General features: G+C 46.0%; 1 protein-coding gene across 1 annotated transcript; it reads right to left on the reverse strand.

Annotated features, from left to right (window-relative positions):
* Positions 1 to 2,382: 2,382 nt before the first annotated feature.
* TMEM184B (transmembrane protein 184B) lies at positions 2,383 to 17,304 on the reverse strand. The gene is made up of 8 exons (XM_010010363.1): positions 17,051 to 17,304; positions 14,428 to 14,593; positions 10,920 to 11,010; positions 10,334 to 10,409; positions 7,392 to 7,483; positions 6,922 to 7,091; positions 5,524 to 5,718; positions 2,383 to 2,828 (listed from the first exon to the last, which is right to left on the reverse strand). Exons 1-8 carry the CDS (start codon positions 17,249 to 17,251, stop codon positions 2,587 to 2,589), a joined length of 1,233 nt encoding a protein of 410 aa, XP_010008665.1. The 5' UTR covers positions 17,252 to 17,304; the 3' UTR covers positions 2,383 to 2,586.
* Positions 17,305 to 18,095: the final 791 nt, after the last annotated feature.

Here is an 18,095-nt window from a genome sequence, read left to right on the forward strand (position 1 = left end):
ATTTATATATATATATATATAAAATTATAATGCATGGCAGCTGGCTGTTGTTTGGGCACTAATTCTTCACCAGGCTTCTCCAAAGGAAGCTAGAGTGCAAAAGGATTCTACTTGAAACCACTGCATACAGGAGGCTTTGAAAATACCCAGATGCGCTGCACGGCATGTGTATGCAGCATACATTTCAAAATTATTAAAAATAACCAAAAAATGCTTCCCCAAGCCTGGATCACCTTCAAACTCAACGAGGCAATCCCAGAGAGTTCAGAACTCAGCCACCGGACGCAATGAAGACTGGGGGCAGTCCCCAGTGAAGTGACACTGGGACATTATCAAGGCCTGCAAATGCAAGGGAAGGGGAGGAAGGGATCATGTCCCATGTCCCACTTTCCTAAGAGAGACTCACTGTAAAGGACTGTTAATCATGGAAGAGCCATGGAAGGATATAAGGAAAGCCCATTCAATCAATCTTCAGTCCTGCTTTTCAGTTGCGAGGAAAAGGAGTTTTACACCAAGCCCCCACAGAGGCTGGCAGCCAGCATTTGGGTGCCCATTTAACCAGCAACAGATTTAGGAAAAGCAGTAATGAACTGCATGGTATCACAGGTGTGCAAATGGGGAACTCCAGCAGCAGAGAAGCTGCTGGATCCACTGGACCTGCCTCCAGCTCCCCCAAGTCAGCACTGCTGCTCCCACCCGCCTCACCACCCTCCCAGACGCAGAGTACAGAAGGAGACACTGCCCTGACACTGTCCTTAAGCCTTCCCATACCTTATACTCATGACAGGGAGCAAACCTGCCTCTCTTCAAGCCTTTTTCCTCTTGCTCCTGACCACAGGCTTCTGGAAGGGGTGCTGAGGAAATGAGGTGCTCTTCACTCACAGCTGCTTCTGAGAAAGTGAATGAGCAAGCACACAGATTAGGATACAAGAGGAAAGATGAACTCCAGCCAGTAAACCAGACCCCTGTGTTCCCAGCAGAGCAATGAGAGGAAATCTGGGAATGCACGGGTCTGCTGACAGCACGGTAGGCATCAAGCAGGAGAGGAACAGAGAAACTGCAGCCAAGAACACAGCACCTTGCTCTAACCCCTCCATTTGCTTCCTGTATGGAGGTACGGGGCATCTGATCCGCAGTACTTGAGTGTGCTTCCCCACTTCTATCCTAGACAATTTTAAGCAAGCAAGAGGCATTTCCTGGTCCCTGGATAGATCTACAGAGGGATCATTTTTATTTTGGCTCCACTAAATACCTAGGGGCCAATCCAAAACCCAACAAAAGCAAGGGGAAGCTTCTTTTCCCACTCCCATGGATGCTGACTCCATCCTTGGTAACACTGCAGTTGCTGCAGGGCCTGTGAGATGTGCAGGAGAAACTGCTGCTTGGAAAACTAAGAGGGACAACTTGAACTAGACAGATCATGTCAGGTTTCAAGTCTGCTCCAGTTTGGCCTGGAACAGCTATGGAGATAAAAAGCAAAGGAGTGTGCAAAATCCCTTCCAGCCTAAGGGCAAAACTTGTGCAGCTCAAAGGGGAAGTCAGTGATGACCAGTGTGGGGAGAGCTACCTGCAAGACCAGGACCAGCTCAGGCAGCTACCTGGTGCAATCCACACCTTTAAGAGGGGCAGCTATGTCAGTGGAGGACAGAAAACAAGAAGAAAAAAGGTTCTAGTGTTTACATATCTTCCTTTCCCAAAGAGGGATGAAAGGGCCAGAGTTCTACAAACTTCCACCAGCTATCACAGCCAATCCTGTCTTGTCACTAGGAGACAGATGCTCCAAGGAGGCTTCTTGCCACCAGAATGCAGGGGAGATGGGAAGCTTAGACACCTGGCGATTAGAAAACCCTGCCATTGTGAGAGAGCAATTCCATCCCTGCTGAGCTTCAACAAGTATTGGCTTTGACGGATAGCAAAGGGGATGCAGGGCGCAGAGGAACAGGACAAAAGTCTTGTCTTTTTCTCCCCCACTCACTCAAGTACAGGATTGCACAACTAAGGTGAGTAGAGGGTGGGGGCAGATGTTCCTTTCTAAGCATTCAAGGCAATGGCTATAGAGAAACCAGTCTCTGGTCTAGTCCTCAGGAATCCTTATTGCTTCATCCTTATCACATTTCCCAAGGATCACAGAGATGTTAGTACCAGGGAGCTGAGGGAGAAAACTCTGCCTACATCAACCATTCAGGAAGAAGAATACAAAGCAGGCAGGTTATCCAGTTGGAAAAAAAACCCACAAAACATTTTTGGCTACAACTCCAGGCTCTGGCCAGTCACAGTCCACACCAAGCTGGGGAGGTGTGGGAGGCCAGAGCCCTAAACCCTGGAGCTTTGCTTCAATTGATTCCAGTCCATTGCTGCTGTAAGGAATGGGCTCGAGAACAGAGTCTTGGCCATTCCTCCACCTCCGCACTGCTTGTCATGTCCATGCCCATAAAAGCTAATGGGAAGTGCCCATTTCTGCAATCTGCACTCTGTAGGAAGTGATATGACTTGTGTGTTTCTGCTTCAATAAATTAAAAAGAAAAAAAAGAACCACAAAATCAACGGAAGAAGGAAAATGACAGCCTGTGCTGGCAGCTTCCCCTCCTAAAATTCATCGTCAGAGCTCAGCAAGAGGGTCTTCTCGTTGTCGCGGGCACCCGAGCAGCTGTGGGAGCGCGAGATAACGTGGCTGCCATTGCGCCAGGGGGGACCATGCTCCAGCGTTGACTGCTGGGTGTACTGCTGGTAGGCTGGGGAGAAGTTGTGGATCGCATCTTGGACAATGTCGTGGGGGTTCATGGTCTCCTTGAGGCTGCTGGAGATGCTCTTCATGGGAGCACAGCGACCTGTCAAGGCAAGACAGGGAGGGACAAGTGAAGAACACTGCTGCCATCCCCCACACCCCATAACATAAAGGTGATGAAAACAGGGGACATGCAATCCTACATCCTGGAGACTTCCAGACTTTTTAGACTTCCTTAAGCAGCTGCTGAGGAAATGCCACACAAATTGTCAAGTTTTACCAGTAGTGCTCCTAAACCCAGCCCCTTTTAGCCAAGTGAATCTACCTCAGCACCAAACGGGGAGCATGCCATGAGAATGGGACATACCAATAGCAACAACCTCCACTGCACACTACCTGTGTTGGCTTGGGTGACAACAGTCAGGTAGGGAGGTGTTCATGTAAAGGGTTTCAGAAGACAGAAACTAAGGAAATTCTAAAAACATAGGAGAAATGGCATTTGCCATTCCCACTCACTGGAAATTAGACTAATAGGCAGTATTGAAGTACCCACAGGAAATTGATCATAAAAGTGGAAAGCAGTGGAGGGCAGAGGGAAAGGAGGGGAACAGGCAGTACTAGAGGCACTCCACAGGTGGAAGGTGTAACAGGGATACCATGAAGGAAGCAACAGTTGGAGACTGTCCCACCCAAGCGCTTCACACAGAAGGCAGCTGTTTGTCCTTCTAGGACCTGCCATTTGTCTTGGCTTCCAGGCCCATTTCCAGCATAGGCTTTTGGCTCTGCTCATCTTGGGAATGAGCTCCCCAAATGACCAAAGATGCTGATCATCATGGCAATTATGAAAGTGAAGGGAGGCCAGGGTGAGAGAGCAAACTGGCTCCTTTCACAGCCCATGCAACTCTCTGGAGTGACAGTCACACAATCCTGACAGAAACACTCTCAGTTATACCTCTGCCCAGACATCCCTTGAGACAAGGAAGTACAAAATGAAATATAATCCATTGTCAACAAGAAAAATTCAGTTCTAAGTAACGTTAAGCTTGGTGGCTTTGTAACAATAGCAATGGAAAGTATCTTAGGTGAGTATTTCATAATAATCAGCCAAAACCGGACTAGTGGTTGCTGACATAACAACAAAACTTTCCAAACCTAAAAAGCCCAACCGAAAGAACATTAATAAGGATCCTTGTATAAGATAAATCATTGTAGCTGACATAGTTATAGGACTTTATGACCTTCATACAATATTTGTTGTAAGCAAAACAGGACTGTAGATAAAGAGTATCTGAAACCAGCAGATGTTCAGGAGGTGCTGTAGCTAAGTTAACTGATAAGGAGAAGGACAGGGAGAAATCACTCACTTATGTCAGCAGTGTTACCGAACCAATTAAGCTGGTGTAAACGTTTATCTACCGCGCATGCTTCAAAGACTACCAGCACAAGAGTTCAAGGAATGGCCAAGTGATGAAGCTTGTTGGAAGAAGTAAAACGAGCACCAAAGACCACTACCACGTTGTTATGCGCATGCGAAAATAGGCGTGGAATTATGTAAAATAATTCTCAGACAACTAATGTATATGCATGACGTTTACCAGAAATGTAATGAATATGTATGTTAAGCAACAATATAATCACGGTCTGTTTGATGCTTAAACAGGACACATTAGGAGGAGATATCCCCTGTGTCTCCCAGCACTGCAATAAAGAATACCTGCTCGTCAACGTAAACTTTGTTGGCGAGTTCTTAACGAGTTCTATGTATCACCCTAAAACAGCTGTGTGAGGCAGTCAAATTACAGACCTACAAGGAAGGGGAAACAAGGGACAGAGCAGGCAGTAGGCAGGCTGGGAATCAGGACAGAACAAGGTCTAGTTAAAAACCAATGGAGACAAACACACAGAGCATGCTGTACCTACCGTATGGCCCATATGATGGAACAGCTGCAACAGGGACCAGTAGCCAAAGCAAGGGAGGGGAGGAGAGACAGAGAGAGAGAGGAAATAACAAGAACTGAGCAAGACCCACCACTCAAACATCTCCCACTGTACTGGCCAGCAGGTTACCCTTTCATCACCCACAAATCTCATCTCCCGCAGCTGCAATCACTGTCCTTCCAAAACCTCTGGGGCTGGCTGGAATGGAGGGATCATCTACATTAATACTGCCCAAGGGCTGCTGGTTTCCCACACCTCTGTGCAGCAGGAAGGAATCCCTTTATGTGGAGAATACTGAATGTACTTGCACCAACGGGCATGAAAACCCCCTTTTGCCAGAGATAACATCCACCTCCCTGTTCCCCAGAATAAGATTTCCAGCAGCCCAGCCCTCATAAAGTTGTTACAGGAAGATCTTCCTCCTCTGAGCCAAACATGTTGCCAAAGTACAAATCATCTTCCCAATCCCGATTCAAAACAGAGACTGTTTCAGGCCCTGTCCCTCCTGCCTTCAGTATGTTGCACAATCTGAAGCAATGGAGTTCCCCTTTGGGGAGACAAGAAGGACAAACTCAGTCTACAAAAAGGATGCAACTTCTTGCAGCCCTCAGGTCTGCAACAAGCTGTCGTGGGTGGCATACTGGGGAACTGAAAAGGGAACAGTGCAATTCAGGCAAGGTTTCTGCTCTGCTGAGCTGTTGCACAATGAATCTGTTCAGACACCACAGGAGAGGATGTGATGTTTTCCAAGCATTCAGGTTGGGAGTCATATCAGTGTGCTGGCTGGCTGCCTGCGGGACCAGTCTCCACCCAGTATTACTACCAAACAGACACGCCATATGCATTGGCATACTTCTTACCTTGGGCATCAAGTCTTTTGTCCACATACACCTTGTACGTGAAGGCATGGCGCAGGGCGATGGCTGCAAAGAACATCTCCACGCAAATGATGAAGTCCTGATACCCAGCAGCTACTGTGCCTTCACCCACAGACACATTGGCAGAGTGGATTTTGGGGATGGCACCACACTTTTCCAAGATGGCCAAGAGCATCCCTGAACAAAGCGACAAGTTCACGTAAACATGCAGAAAACGTGATGCGTATTAACTGTAAGGAATTGGAATAGCTGTCTGTGCCTTCTGCCTTAGATCAAACTCATTTAACACAGGAGCTACAGACAAGGCACGCTAGATACTCCCACCTACACTCACTTGTACAACAGAGAAAGGAGGAATAAATGAGACATATATGTTTAAGCATGTTCAGATGCTTCATATAAAGAATGTTCAAACGATGACCCTCTTCTATTCTCAACTGACGGAATTAGCCAATTCTGTGGAATTAGCTGCTGCAGGATATACTCAAGTCCAAAAGGGTAAGAAGCAGTCAGGTATTTCTGTGATCTCAGCGCTTCCACTAGTTAGAGTGGAAAAATGAAGTAATAGAGCTTTTCATTTAAGCATAAAGCATTTTTGACACGCCACTGCAAGAAGGATGTTTCTCCCTGTCCATAGCCAGCTGGCTGAAGAATTCCAGAGAAGGCAGAAAGCACGTGACAAGAAGGCTCAAAATGATAAACTAGACAGCTTATTAGTTTGCCTGTAAACAGGGATGATGGGCCATATTCCAACAGCCTAAATTCCACCTAAGTTCTTACTCAATTAGTCTTTGAAGTATAACTCAGTAAACCAAAGTAGGACACTGAACAGGGAAATGCTTAAAGCCAATTAGTAGGAAGCACTAAGCTCAGGTGGAATTCCAGCTTTCTGAATGTGCCACCGCATTACGCATACATATTCTGAATGTCCTTCCACTCAGTGATGGTTTTGTGGCAGCACATACTGCACTCGCATGAATCACAGACATACCATTAAGATTTTATTTATAGAGATTAAAAAAAAGTACTAAAAATTTTTAGATGTGCCACTTTAATCAATCAATTGGCACCATGCAGATAAAACGTTGGCAGCTTGTGTTTTATGATTGTTCCAGGAATGCAAAGGACTCTTCATTCAAACAGCTGATTTTGCCAGGCAGATACAAAAGTGTTCACATGCACAGGAATAGTGAAGATTCAGAAACAATAAGGAGAATGAGCAAAACAGGTTTCCCATAGAAAAACAATGAAAGACAGTAACACAAATACAATAATACAGAAAGATGTTCTGGCTATTAATCACCATCTGCTCTATCAACTCTAGTGTGTGAACCACTGCAGAGAACTCTTTGTGCCCACCATGGGAAGGGAAAAGCTCACCTTGCCAGAAGGACAGGAAGATGACAGACTTCACCATGAAGAACTTGAGGACTGGGCTATAGGGGCTAAGCAGTTCACGTGTGGCAAAGTAGAAAAGGAAGAGGGCATACAGTGCCAGGCTGACAGAGATGTTGTAGATGATCGTCACATAGAGGTAGCCGCTGGTTACACTGAAAATACAAGATATACGAATGCCTGAGATTTCAGCCTGAGCTTTTCCTCTTGCCACTTGTCATTGGGGAGTTCTAAGAGTCCATTTCCTTCCCGCCTTCCTGTCCCATTCGCTTCCCCAAACACAGGTAAGAAAAACCTGAAGCCAACAGGCATACCCCTGCCCTCTTTTCTCATGTGAATATTCAGCCTGTGTTGTCCCTCTGTCTTTTCCCAGAGCCCAGCAAACACATGGACAATAAGCCCAGCTGGGCAGAGGAGGGGCAGCCAAGGCTTGCATGCTAGACAAACAAACTTACTCAAAGTCACCATCCTGGTACTTGCCGAAGGCCTGGAGGATGACTGTGCTGATTGCCATGAGAGGCTTCACCACACAGAACTGCAGGGTAGCCTAAAGGAACGAGAGAGAAAAAATGAGAAGGCAGGAGGTGCAAGAAGCTAAGTTCCCAAGCCAGCACCACGATGAAGCGTCCACTGGGACAACCCAGTAAGGCAACACAATCCAGCCTCAACAGAGTCTGACCCCACCACTTGCCAATCAGTGGGATACTGGGAAGGGAAGCAAACTCCAATCCATAGTTGCCATAAAGCTAGGCAAGAAGGTCCCCTGGATGGGAGGGGAACCCAGGTCTCTTGAGGAGGCACTTTGACAACTGCCACTGTATTAGGGAATTTGTACACACAGCAATATGTATTGACAGACAGAGGTGAAGGGCTATTATGTTATCACCCACACGACCTTTACCGAATCACCCCAAAGACTCTGTGGCACTTGGGATCAGCGCTATCCGTTCTGCTCGTATACATCAGTGCTCCTACTGGGATGAGTCCTCTCACAAAGGCACCCCATTCTTCACCTTTCTGGAGACACTGAACTTCGAGGTCCTAAGAGAGAGTTATGACCCTAAAAATGTCACCTCTGTCTCCCTGAAGGAGGCTGGAAGAGCCTGGCAGGTGCTGACCTGTGCACATGTGGGGAGGGCTGCGTATGGAAAGAAGGCAAAACCAAGCAAGAATAATTGCTTTGGATACGATGCAATTTGTTAGTGGTCATAAGACTTCAAGATGATTAAAAACCCCAGCACATGCCAGTTAGTGAGTCACTGTAAATATGTGAACTGGAAAAGGTCAAGTTAATTGGTAAACAATTCTGTCCTGTGAGCTTCCCCTGCTTCCAATCTGGGGATGTTTTAACCATTTCCCTGTAATTCAAACCACCACGTCCTATTTTTAGTTGCTTCCCTAGAAGAAGCTACAGCATATGGGAAACACATGGATGGTGTGTGACCCATCTGTGTGGGTCACCAGATACAGGCCCGGCAAAGAATCTTGATCAAGACATCTTGAAGGACACAAGCCGTCCAGATTTTACACCACAGCCTCCAGCACACCACCCAACTGCTGGAGGGCCACAGGCAACACAGACTGACTGACTGACCCACAGCTCAGAACAGCTTGGGGTAACAGTGAAAGTGGAAAGAAGGAATGGTTGCAACAAATTCTTTCAGGATGAAAGGGGCTGGAAAGAGCAGAAAATGAGCAGATGGAAGTGGGAGGCAACAGGAGTCCTGAAGATGCTGAGGATGGATAAAATGGGCAAGGTGCTTCTTCTTCCAGTACCTTCCTCTGTCTGACCATAGTGATGGTATATACTACACAGATCAGCATTGAGATGTGCTCTGTTGCCTTTTCACATCTGCCTTCCCACCTTTGCATTTACCTTAAGAGGTCTTACTCAGCAATTCTGGAAGTACTAGAAAGTGAGTCTTGGTGTCAAAAATTTCTCATCAAGGCAACATTTAAGCTCAAGTCAAGAAGGACAGAAGTATTTAAACATCCCTTCGCAAGACACCTCCCTCACGGCCTCCACAGCAGACTTAGCAGTCTGCAAAGGGCAGACCTGACTATAAGAATTGCTGCCAGACAGCAGCAAAGGAAAAGCAAAATATCCACCTGAGCCAGTTACCAAATGAGTTGAGGAATTGCAGGTGGCCAGCAGAACAACCCCCCACCAAAAAAAAAAAAAAAAAGGTGCTTCTAGTCTTCATTGTGAAAAAAACTTTCCAAACAGTCAGTGCAACCCGTATGGAGATAACTGTCAGAGGGACATGAGAAACAAGAGGCCTATGGGAAATTATTTCTCCAGTACTCATTCACCTCGATCTGCTTATGATACATTTAAAAGATAAAAGTTAACATTAGAAGCAAAAAGAATAGGTAAATGCATTGAATCAAACAAAGGGTGCAGAAGTGAAGTCCAAGAGAAACAGGTGAACCAGTATAGTGGGAGCAGATTAGAAAATAAAGTATCAAGGAAGCAAACAGGAAAGCTATGAGAACAGAAGATGGGACAGAAACAAACAAGAGAGAGGAAAGAAAGATGTGGTCCTTTGAAAAAGGCCAATTGTGCTGCAGAGATTAACACTGGGTATTACTGTGAAGCTGCATTGTACCTTTGATGTTCCTGCATATTACGAAAACACAAAAGACGGGACCTGATGGGGAAGAGAAGCCAGGGCAGATCTCTAGACCCAGTGACTGGAATTACAATGACCTGAGCCTTTTCAAAGAACCAGACCTGCTTCATGCTGTCTCCAGAGAAACCTCATGTGTTCATTCCAGCAAGTGAGCAAAGCCTTGAAACTCACCTGCTGTTTCACGGCAGCCAGAGGTGACTGACCTGGGATGAGCAGACAAGGGCTGTATCGAGGTTTAGATCTCCCCCGTTCCCTCCCCCTCAACATACCCAATTCAGCACAGGCAGACGCACAGGGTGAACAATACTCGGTTCCTCCTACAAAGCACTGTGTCACACTTAACCTCCACCCTCCTCCTCAATTCCAAACCACAACAGCAGCACTGGGAATTCAGGAGGCTATTACACAACTGTGGGGTGCCTGCAACACAACACAGCCATCTATTTCTCAGAGTTGGGACCTCTGCAATCCAGTAAGGGAAGAGGAAATAAGATTTTCTTCCCAGGGCTAATATCAGATATAGAAGATAAATTGTGTCTTTTACTAAGGCCTTCCTGATGCAGGGTTCATAGAAAATGTTATGATCATTCAAAACAAACAAACCAACCCACAAAACAGCCTTTCTCCTCAGCTGTCTCTCAAAATACTATTACAAACCCTCTCAAACGAGTGCTCATCTCAGAAGTTCAGCAGCAAAGGGCACCGTTGCCATCCCTCAAACTTCATTCACTCCTGGAGGACAGCACAGTTCCTCCAGCCCATACCTGTTTGCAGAACCTCAGGAATCCAATAGAATAGGTCTTTCCCCACAGGCAGCAAGTCCCGTATACACAGCTAGACCTGAAAGGACCAACACAAGATGACAGGGTTCAGAAGAAAGATCTGGGCTAGAGTGAAAGATTCCTATCCTTTGTCTACCACTCTGTAACGAAGTTGCAGGACCAGTGCTTTCTCCAACCATGACTACAGTTATAGCCATACCCTCTTTCAGAGATGAATTTAAAACAACATCCTGATTCCACACTCCAATCTATTTTATTTATTTATTTATCTGACAGATCCTAGAGGAAGCACACACAACCAACTGAAGACAGAAAAGATTTAAAGGAGACAGGAATAAGACAAGAAACAAAGGAGTAGGAAGGTGTCCAGAAAAGCTGTGAATCAGTCCAGCTTGCCTAAGAGGATGTGATCTGTCTCAGAGCAGGGCACTGGTAAATTATCACCACTCATGCTGCCCAGTCCCAGCAGACATTTGCCACCTGACACAGTTTTTCAGGGCAGAGAGAGGCATGCTAGATAGGCACAGAAGGAGGAAAGTCCCATGCTGCAAGCACAATAAATACTCACTCAATTGGTTTCCCTCTGATCTCAGACATGATGGAGCTCTCCCCTCCCAAGTACTCATAGCAGAGGCTGAGAAAGTTGTATATTACAAAGGCTGCAAAGACATCAATCAGAGCAAAATTACAACCAACTTCAAAACAGGTACAAGGACCAAGAGTACAGGCAACAGACCAAACATTAGCAGGGACTGCTTATGCAGCATCTTTCCCGTCAAAGCACTCAGGATTATTTTCTCTTCATTTATCACCCTACCTCAGCACTCACAAGACTATCTGAACTGGAGTTTGGCCAAGGTCCCAGGCCAGTTCCATGACTCATGCCAAAAGGGTCACAGGACCATTTAACACTTTGGTCAGTCTCTGTTTTACTTGGCATCTCTAAGATGCCATTCTTTACAGGGTTCCTGTGCATTATTCCAGGATATTACATAGGTACTAAATAACTTTGAAAAGTTATCTCTGATTCATCAACCGTATCTTATCTCATATATTTAACCTGTTAGGTGATGAACACAGTTTCTGTCTCTGAAGTAACCAGATTGTAGACATAAGAGTTGGAGAAACAGCGGGGTTTTATCAATCAGTGAAACTGTTTTCATGTCTGGCAGAGACCTTCGAAAAACAGGTCTGTGCTTCATTTCCTCAGAAAGCTGAAATCTCTTGTGAACTGAACAGGCCTCTCCTTGGGCCACCTCCTTTCTGCCTTCCCCAGCAAGCTGGTGCAGATGAGGAAGGACTTCTCAGACTGACCGCTAATACTCTGCCCCATTTTAATTCTCTTCAAGGCTCGATTTTGCTGATATATATAAACTGAGGTGAAGACACTGTGGGGAGGGCTCTCATTAGAACTACAGACATGTTTCCTTTCCACAGGACCCAAACCCACTTAATTATGCAGGGAGTAAGCCTCTACATGCACTGCCTGCCACTCTCTTGACTTGCTATAATTGCTGTTAGACTATCATAAAGTTATGAGATTTTTAGGGCAAGGACTGTACTCTTTAAGTTCGCCACATACAGCCTTGGGGCAAAAAGGCAGAGCAGGTGACCCTTCTTTCAACATTGTTTTCTATGACAGCCTGTACCTGGACGTTCCCTGGAATGCCAACACCCAAATCCTGGGTTTACCACCCAGCACTGACATAATACAAAGAGAAAATAACTTGGGACAGAAACAGCAGTCTTGAGGAACTTGGAAATAAGAACAAAAGCCTAATAAAATACAGTGCTGAGAAGCTGGCCTCACCAAGCAGCTAGTTATTAGACCTGAGGTCAATTTTCCCATGTGGATGGACTTCCAAAGTCAGAGACAGATATCAGCTCTAATTCTTCTACAAGCATCCAAACTACACCCTGGAAAACAGGTACTTAAGACTCCCCAAAACACTCACTGTCTCAAAACCTTGTATTTATGGCTTGTACATGTGCCCAGCTGGCAAGAATGCTACAGCACATAAAAGCCAGTGGTATACCTGCTTCTGTGTATGTAATTGGGATATTGTTATGCATCTGTAAACCTTGTGATTGAACAAAGTTAAGTATGTTCACACAGCAATGATTTTGTGAAAGCCCTAATAAAGAGAGAAAACACCAGTCATGGATAACTTACTGAAATAACTGTGGTTAACTCCTTTTGCCAGCAATTTTTCTGCAACTTAGCTGACAGCTACCAGCACCCAGAGGAACAAAAGCTGAGCTTTTCCTATTGTCCTCCAGTGACCCCTCCCTCTGATGTGGTCATTACAGTACCAGCTTCCCATTCCATAAGCACTAGGGAATAGATGACATCAGAGGAAGAAACCATTAGAAAAGAAAAAAAGAAAAAAAAAAAAAAAGAAAAAAAAAGGAAGGGGAAATATTTGTCCCTTCATCCCTGAAAGAAACGAATGATGACTATCAAGGCTCACCCCACCAGCAAAAGAACTCTTCTCCAATTCCTGAATTCATCAGGTGGTGCTCATTACATCAACATAAGAAAAAAAAAAATCTACTTGTGTCAGTGTTGCTGACACCCAGATTTGTACAGAAGCAGAGTCATGCGGAAGACCACCAGCAACATCTGCTCCTCCTAATGCACACTATGAAATGCCCATAAATGGCCTGAGATAGGTTCTAAAATTTATCAGTGGGGTCTTCTGCCCCATTCCCTAACAGAGTTCGTCTCCACTTCACAACCTAAAATCTTTCCACAAAACAAAGGATAAGGTGGATGGCAAAAGAGGGAAGAGAACAGAAAGGCTGTTTTAAAGCCATTTCCAGAAAAAGCAAGGGAGAGAACCTGCTGACCAAAGGTGCTTTCACCTCCACCTGTAGACTTCTTGCACAGCCCAACAGGCCGAGGGGAACTCCGGAGCAGGGGCTGCCTCCTGAGCAGATGCTTGGATGTTTGCAAACTTCCTGAGCAAACGAGGCAGAGGGATACTAGCTGTTGCTAGGAGAAGAGTTTGGCAGAGCAGCAGCTTCCTGCTAGACCTGCACACGCATGCAGAGCAGGGAAAGAAAAAACACAGGCCCAAACAAAGATGCCTTCTGAATCACATGAGTGCATTTGCCATCTGCTGCTGCATCTCAGAGCACTGTTGTGGATGTGAAGGAGGGCCTGCTGGTCCCTTCAGCTGATTAACTTGTTCACATGGCTGGGGCACCTCTCTGCAATGCAGATCTCGCCACAACAACTGCACCAATGAGACATGATTTAATGAGGGTATGGTGATAAACTGTCCTCAAAAATACACTGCCAGAGTGCAGTTTCTCCTCGTGGGTGGGCAGAGGCTTCTTTCTGGATGAGGTCAGGAGGGAAATTTAGACAGCATTTATTAGAGAGTAACCGTTTTCCTTGCATACAATAGCGGTATTACCTGCTGCAGATAACCAAAACCAAAGCAATTGTAACTCATCCTGAACATGGCATCCTCTCTCCTACAGGACTCCAAACATGAACCCCAGCATGTGGTAGCTGTGATACCCTGTGTGAGCACACAAGTGGCCACAGGAAGGGACCAGAAGAATACACTGCTAACAAACTGCATGAGGAAAACGGCATAGCAAGTGTCTTGCTGCTGAGTAAGTGCTGTTAGAAGAAGCTAACTGATACATCGCTTTATAGCAGGTAGAATCAGATTTTTGGCTTTATACCTTCCTGAACCACAGTAAAATCATAAACTGTCTCTACAGAACACTGGAGAGAAGGCTCAATGCATCTTGTCATGCTCAGAGGCCAGCGAGGAGAAGCTCAGGTTAGATGGGGATTTGAGCAACCTGGTCCAGTGAAAGATGTCGCAGGAGGGGCATTGCACAAAGATGATCTTTAAAGGCCCTTCCTGACCCAATGCATCCTATGAGTCTGTGACTTTCATTCACTCAGCAAGACATGGTCGTCCAGCGAGGCACACTGTAAAACTTTGTCTCAGTAGGTGACAGTGATGCTTTCTCCATGTTCCCAACCAGAAGCAAAAGTTCTCTCAGGGCAGAGACTTCCCTCCTCCCCCATTTTCTGTCTGACCCCTCCTTACCTTCATAGCAGTCCCGCACTGTGCTGAAGTAAACATAGTACTGGTCATTGGTGAAGAAAAGGAGACTGAGCCATGAGTCAAAGGCGTAAATGGGCACAATAAAGAGGATCCGAACAATGTAGCGCTGTTCATTTGGGCAGCTATAGCAGCGAAGGTGCATGTAGATCTGAGAGGATGGAGAGGGGAGACCAGAATCAGTGGTATATGGAGCAGAGAGGAGAAAGTAGAACTGGAGAGTCAGCTGGGCCAGGAAAAAGAAACTCTTTATGGCCTCAAGGTGATAAGCATAAAATAAAACCAAACATAACCATTATCATATGGCATTGATAAAGCATCCCTTAGTTTGCAGAAAGGGGGGAAAAAGGAGTGGAGGCATTTCTAATCTAGCCTCTTATAGGGTATTAATTTACTGCTATTATCATCCCCTTGCCCATATTCTTTTGTTTGTACCTTTTTCCCTCAGTTATCAGCCTATATTCCTGCTAACCTGTCTGAAGTACCTAAAAGTTTATAACACTGCAGGCTGCTTTTCCCTGAAGAGGGAAGGTGCTGGCACTTAAGCGCATGCTCATTCTAAACACACTCACTCTCTTGGCAGCTTTGGATGCTTTCAAGACTTTCACCTGAAACAACCTGAGAGAGCCCTTCACAGTGCTGCCAAGAGCTGATAAGCTACAACCCATCTGGCTCAAAAAGTGCCATTCTGCACATCGGTGACAGCACAGCCACAAAGTGTCAGCCAACAAGGGAGCAACGAGCTCATGCAGCGTGCTTGAAGGAACCATGCAGACACACCGCTTGTCTGCTTGTTTTGTCCAACAGTCTGTACACGTGCCAATCTCTACAAGTCACTGGCTGTGGGGAGCACACTGTCCCCACCCTACCACTGCTCACAGTTTGTTAGCCATCATTAAACCCCACACCTAAGACGCTTTCTCACAGACTACCCACCTCCTGGAAAAGGTATTGACCACAAGCATACCCTGAAGATGAGCACTATTCTGGCCTAGTAACATGGCCAGAGCTACAGCCAGAGTTGTGGGTATGCTCTGTCAACCGCAGAGTGAAGCAGAGGGCACGTTCTCCAGAGGCAAGGCCTCTGTATGGCAACCCTCATCAAGCTGCTGCCCCAACTGCTGTAATTAACAACAGCTAGTTTATGACATATGTGCTTCAAGACTGACAGATTTTGCTGCCTGAAGAAGCACAAGCACTTGCTTGAAGCTTCACCCTGCATTTTGGGGTGCTGTGAGAATTCTCCACAGTCTAACAAAACATACACTGATGATCTCACCTTTCCTTGGAAAGGGAGAGGGAGTTCTCTTTCCCTAGCTACTTGTTGCTCATCTCTCCCTGCCTCTTGGCCAGATCTGATCAAAATCAACTGAAGGGCTCAAAATACTTCTGTCTCCTCTCCTTAACTCATGAGGAGCTCAAAAAAAACCTCATTTCCCGAGGAGAACAGGTTGAAAATAAACTAACAAACCTTAGGGATATTTTTTCCTTGTGACAATCCCAGTGACACATCTGACCCAGCAGAAGGATAGCTGACACCGGAGTTCAGATGACTCCAAGCTTTGCCCTTGGGATGCCACAAGAGCCCTGCGATCCATGCGCCTACGAAAGCACAGGAACTGCTGCCTTGGAAGAGGACAACAGTGCGCTTCAATCAACAGCGTCTCTCTGGCACTGACCTGCATTGGTTTCTGCAGAGAAGGACATTAATGCCTAACTGTGCAATGCTATACCACAGAGGAAAGACTTCTTCCTACCCTCAGCAGGTGGCCAACTTGACAGGAGGATCCACGGCACTTGTAATTGTTACCCAAGCTGGTGAAACTGCAGGTGTTAGTCTTATTCATCAGTGACTAATTCATTTTTGAACTTCACTAGCCCCTCTATTCCATCAATAGGCTGTAGTTTTCTAGATCCTAGTCATCACTCTGGAATCTACAGACCAACAGGTACAAAACACAGGTTGATAAATAACAGGGCTTGCGTTTTCCCACTGTGTTTTTCAGTTCACATGACGACCGCATGAAAGAGAGGTATGGAACAGGATGCAGGGTTTGACTTGCTCTGACTCCCAGGACACCTGCCCCAGAAAGAGGGGAGGGGAGAAAAATTAAAACATTTCCTGCTACTCTTTTCCGCAGCAGAGTTCAGCCTGTGAAATCTACTGGCACAGGAGATCAAAGGAGGTATGTCAAACAACAGATGACCACAATCATTTAGCTAGCAGCTGACACAGTAACAAAATGGCTAGATTCAGCTACTAGACCTGGGAAAGGATGGCTTGAGATAACACACCTTTCTGCAAACACTCAAGAGATGGCCAAATGTTTTACTAGTTTTATAGAGTTTGCTTCCTCTCCATTCACATTATGGAGATGAAGCAAACTCTCTCAACCTGGGCAGAAAAAGGCCTTCTTATAAAAGTTACCACCTTGATCAGTGCAGATAATACACTAGACCCCAAAGAAGAGGTCCTGGTACTGCTCCAGAGACTGCAAACCCCCATCACACAGCTGTGTGCAGCAGGGATATGCCAGGGGATCATATGTGTTCTTCAGTATGTGTGGGGAAAAGAAAAGGATGAGAAGCAGGAGTGACAGGGTTTTACCTGATGGCAGGTGATGAGCAAAGCTGTCCATACAAAGAAACCTGAGATAGCCTGAGCAGCAGTGGTCATGAGGAATACTGGCTGCTCCACAGCCGTGGGGCTGCCATCCTCCGGCATCCAGGAGAAGTTGGGAGCCACAGCTGGAGTGGTGGCAGTTGACCCCAATCTAGGGGCTGCAGTGACGTCAGTCATCACTATCATGGTGCCTTTTGGTGTGAGGTTCCAGCTGGGATTGCTAAAGAGCCACCCACAAGCCAAGATCTGTCAAGGAAGAGAACCAAAAAGAAGTTGAACCCAGCTGAAAGGACTCAGGACCTTAACAGTAACAGTACTTTGCATCTCTCACATGCCTTTCACCAGGCTGCTCACATGCTTTACAAACAGGACCTGGGTAAGTCTGCCAGTGCCACCCCTCGTGATACAACAAATCATGCGGTCCTCGGGAACCTCTCACAACACAGCCTCCCCAAGACCATAAAACACTGCCTCCACCATTGTCACCACCCTTCTGCAACGAAAAATATTTAAGAACGAGATGAATACAGTATTCACCTAAGATCAGAAGGAAGTATCTAAATCATCCATACTGGAAGATGACAGGCATACCTGACTTAGCAGCTCTACTTTCCACAGAAGCACTACCTATTCTGCTGTGTCCTGGTCTTCTTAGTCTGCCAGAGTCTTATGGTTTCATTTGGAAGGCAATAGAACAAGCAGCCACAGGCAAGAAGAACAGGCACCACAAAGTGTCACTGTGCAGCAAGGTGGAAGGAAAAGCCTCCTTATTCCTCTCCAGCAAGGAATCCCCGCCTCTCCTACTGCCATTTTTAAACCCAACTCAGCACAAACCACCTTCATTGGAAGGATATGCACTGAAAGCAATGCCTCACTAGAAAAAAGAGCATGAAAGGTGATGTTTTTACCAAACACTGTATGGCATGATAAACTTAGCTGACCCGTCGCTAATTCTATTAACTTAGCATGTTTTTTTACATGATGTGAATTTAACCTGACTGGCTTTTAAAAGCCAGCTGACCCATGAAAA

This window comes from Nestor notabilis, unplaced genomic scaffold (genome assembly GCF_000696875.1).
Source record: "Nestor notabilis isolate BGI_N333 unplaced genomic scaffold, ASM69687v1 scaffold12892, whole genome shotgun sequence".
Classification (NCBI taxonomy): Eukaryota; Metazoa; Chordata; class Aves; order Psittaciformes; family Psittacidae; genus Nestor; species Nestor notabilis.

What these genes read in the sequence shown, in the direction of transcription:
- TMEM184B (XM_010010363.1), bottom strand. Translation starts at nt 17,251, where the DNA reads ATGATAGTGATGACTGACGTCACTGCAGCCCCTAGATTGGGGTCAACT. An exon ending in ATCAGAGGGAAACCAATTGA is followed by an intron (nt 10,410 to 10,919) that starts GTGAGTATTTAT and finishes TGGTCCTTTCAG; the next exon opens with GTCTAGCTGTGTATACGGGA. An exon ending in TCCTGAGGTTCTGCAAACAG is followed by an intron (nt 7,484 to 10,333) that starts GTATGGGCTGGA and finishes TCGTTCCTTTAG; the next exon opens with GCTACCCTGCAGTTCTGTGT.